The sequence below is a fragment of the Lottia gigantea genome (assembly GCF_000327385.1).
Source record: "Lottia gigantea unplaced genomic scaffold LOTGIsca_4, whole genome shotgun sequence".
Lineage (NCBI taxonomy): Eukaryota > Metazoa > Mollusca > Gastropoda > Lottiidae > Lottia > Lottia gigantea.
In genome coordinates this window covers 5,992,480-5,994,196 of record NW_008709379.1, presented here as the reverse complement: position 1 = coordinate 5,994,196, position 1,717 = coordinate 5,992,480, and the positions used below count along the sequence as shown (strand labels likewise).

At 37.1% G+C, this 1,717-nt stretch overlaps 1 protein-coding gene across 1 annotated transcript; it reads right to left on the bottom strand.

The window, feature by feature from the left end:
- Window positions 1–390: 390 nt before the first annotated feature.
- On the bottom strand, window positions 391–984 carry LOTGIDRAFT_153920 (hypothetical protein; the record flags this gene model as incomplete). The annotated part of the gene is made up of 1 exon (XM_009059916.1): window positions 391–984. The coding sequence occupies one exon, from the start codon at window positions 982–984 to the stop codon at window positions 391–393; it is 594 nt and encodes a 197-aa protein (XP_009058164.1).
- Window positions 985–1,717: the final 733 nt, after the last annotated feature.

The following is a 1,717-nucleotide window of genomic DNA, read 5'->3' as shown; positions in this document are numbered from 1 at the left end:
AGGAAGAAAAGCCTTGTCCATTAGTCAAGCCCATTGGACTATAAATATAAGTAAATGCATTACTGAATACATATTGGGGCATATATTAGCTATTTTGCACTGATATGTTGACAAACATGGTCCAGGAGGAATGTTCTACTTATTGTACAGCATTGACGTGTAGGACTACATTTTGGACACCAATCGTTGCCGTTGATGATTAATTTCACACCGTATTGGATATCATTGATTATATTTATTACAAAAAATGTGTGTAACGATTGTGAAGAACACATACAGCGATGGAACATATTGATGCTAAATTTGGTCCTTTTTGGCAGCAAATCTGTTTTCTTTCATCTGAGTCATCCTCCATTTTAATTCTGTGGCACCTATAGTTCTCTCTACAATTTATCTCTGCCGTGTGCAAGTGTCGTTAAATTGCATTTGTTGTTGGTTCAGATTCGCGCCAGTAAATGTGTGCATCACAGATGGGTGTAAATTACGATAAGAAGGGTCACCTAAAACAACGACGTCGTTCGGTAGTGTGTGCAGATACTGCATGAATTCGGGAGACCATTCTGCTACAATTTTATCGAGGGTTGAACCAGGTAGTCCAGATATGACATGTCGAATCCTTCCGAATTTATCACAAACATACTGGACATCAATAGAGTCACATGATTTTCCATGTCGTCCACAATAATAAGCATCTCCTGCATGGTCTGGGCGTTGAATTCTAATGATTACACCGTCAATATAGAGTATGATATCTTTGTTATTACCATCAACATCTCTAACAGTTGTTGTTAAATTAGGATATTCCTCCGGGCGTGGTAGTTTGATGAATCTTGGAGCAATGCTTAAGAAAAAATCGGCAACCTCATGGACGTATAACAAGGTAGAAGTTTTAGCCACGCCAGTGGAAAAACCAACATTTCTGTAATAACCCCCTGAAGCCAGATATACCAAAAATGTCTCCACGTGTTTTTGAGAAACACACATTTGTTTCCAACTCTAAAATCATGATACTCAGCCGATAACTCATCTAATTCATGTTGATTCACCCGGATGTGACGTTCAATCGGTTCCGCACTTTTAGCAGGATGCCTTTCCAAATTGTCGCCTCTATTTTGTACAGCAATAGCTTGAGCAACCGATATAAAAATACTTTTAATGAAATAAAATGGCTGCTAACACCAACACTAAACTTGAACTTATGCTCGTGTTAATACCTTAGAGATTAGTGTTAGCGCAGAATTTCTAAATCCATTTTTAGACTTATTTCAGACGGGAATCGATTAGAATTTAAAAATTAAAATAAAACCGATTGCCAAAAGAAACTACATAATTATGTCATTTTCACCCACAAATAATGTGTTCAGGTAACCCCTGAAATCGCATCTTCGATATTAACACTAACACGAAGGAGAAATCGTGTTAATACGATGCTTAACACTATGTTGATAATTTTTATATCAGGGCTAACACGGAACACTAGTATGAGGTCAAGTCTTTTATATATATTTGAGAAATTTTAATTAAGGCTAAAAATCCATACAGATCGGTTCTGTGTGATATTTAACATCCAAGAAATCATACCGATAATAAGCTCGTGTTACACACTCCGTGATAATATCCAACTAAGGTGTTAGTGTCCAAATTCGGTATTAACATCAGTGTTAACACTAACACGGAACACTAACACGGGATTTGACCTCACCCACTGTCTGTAGTC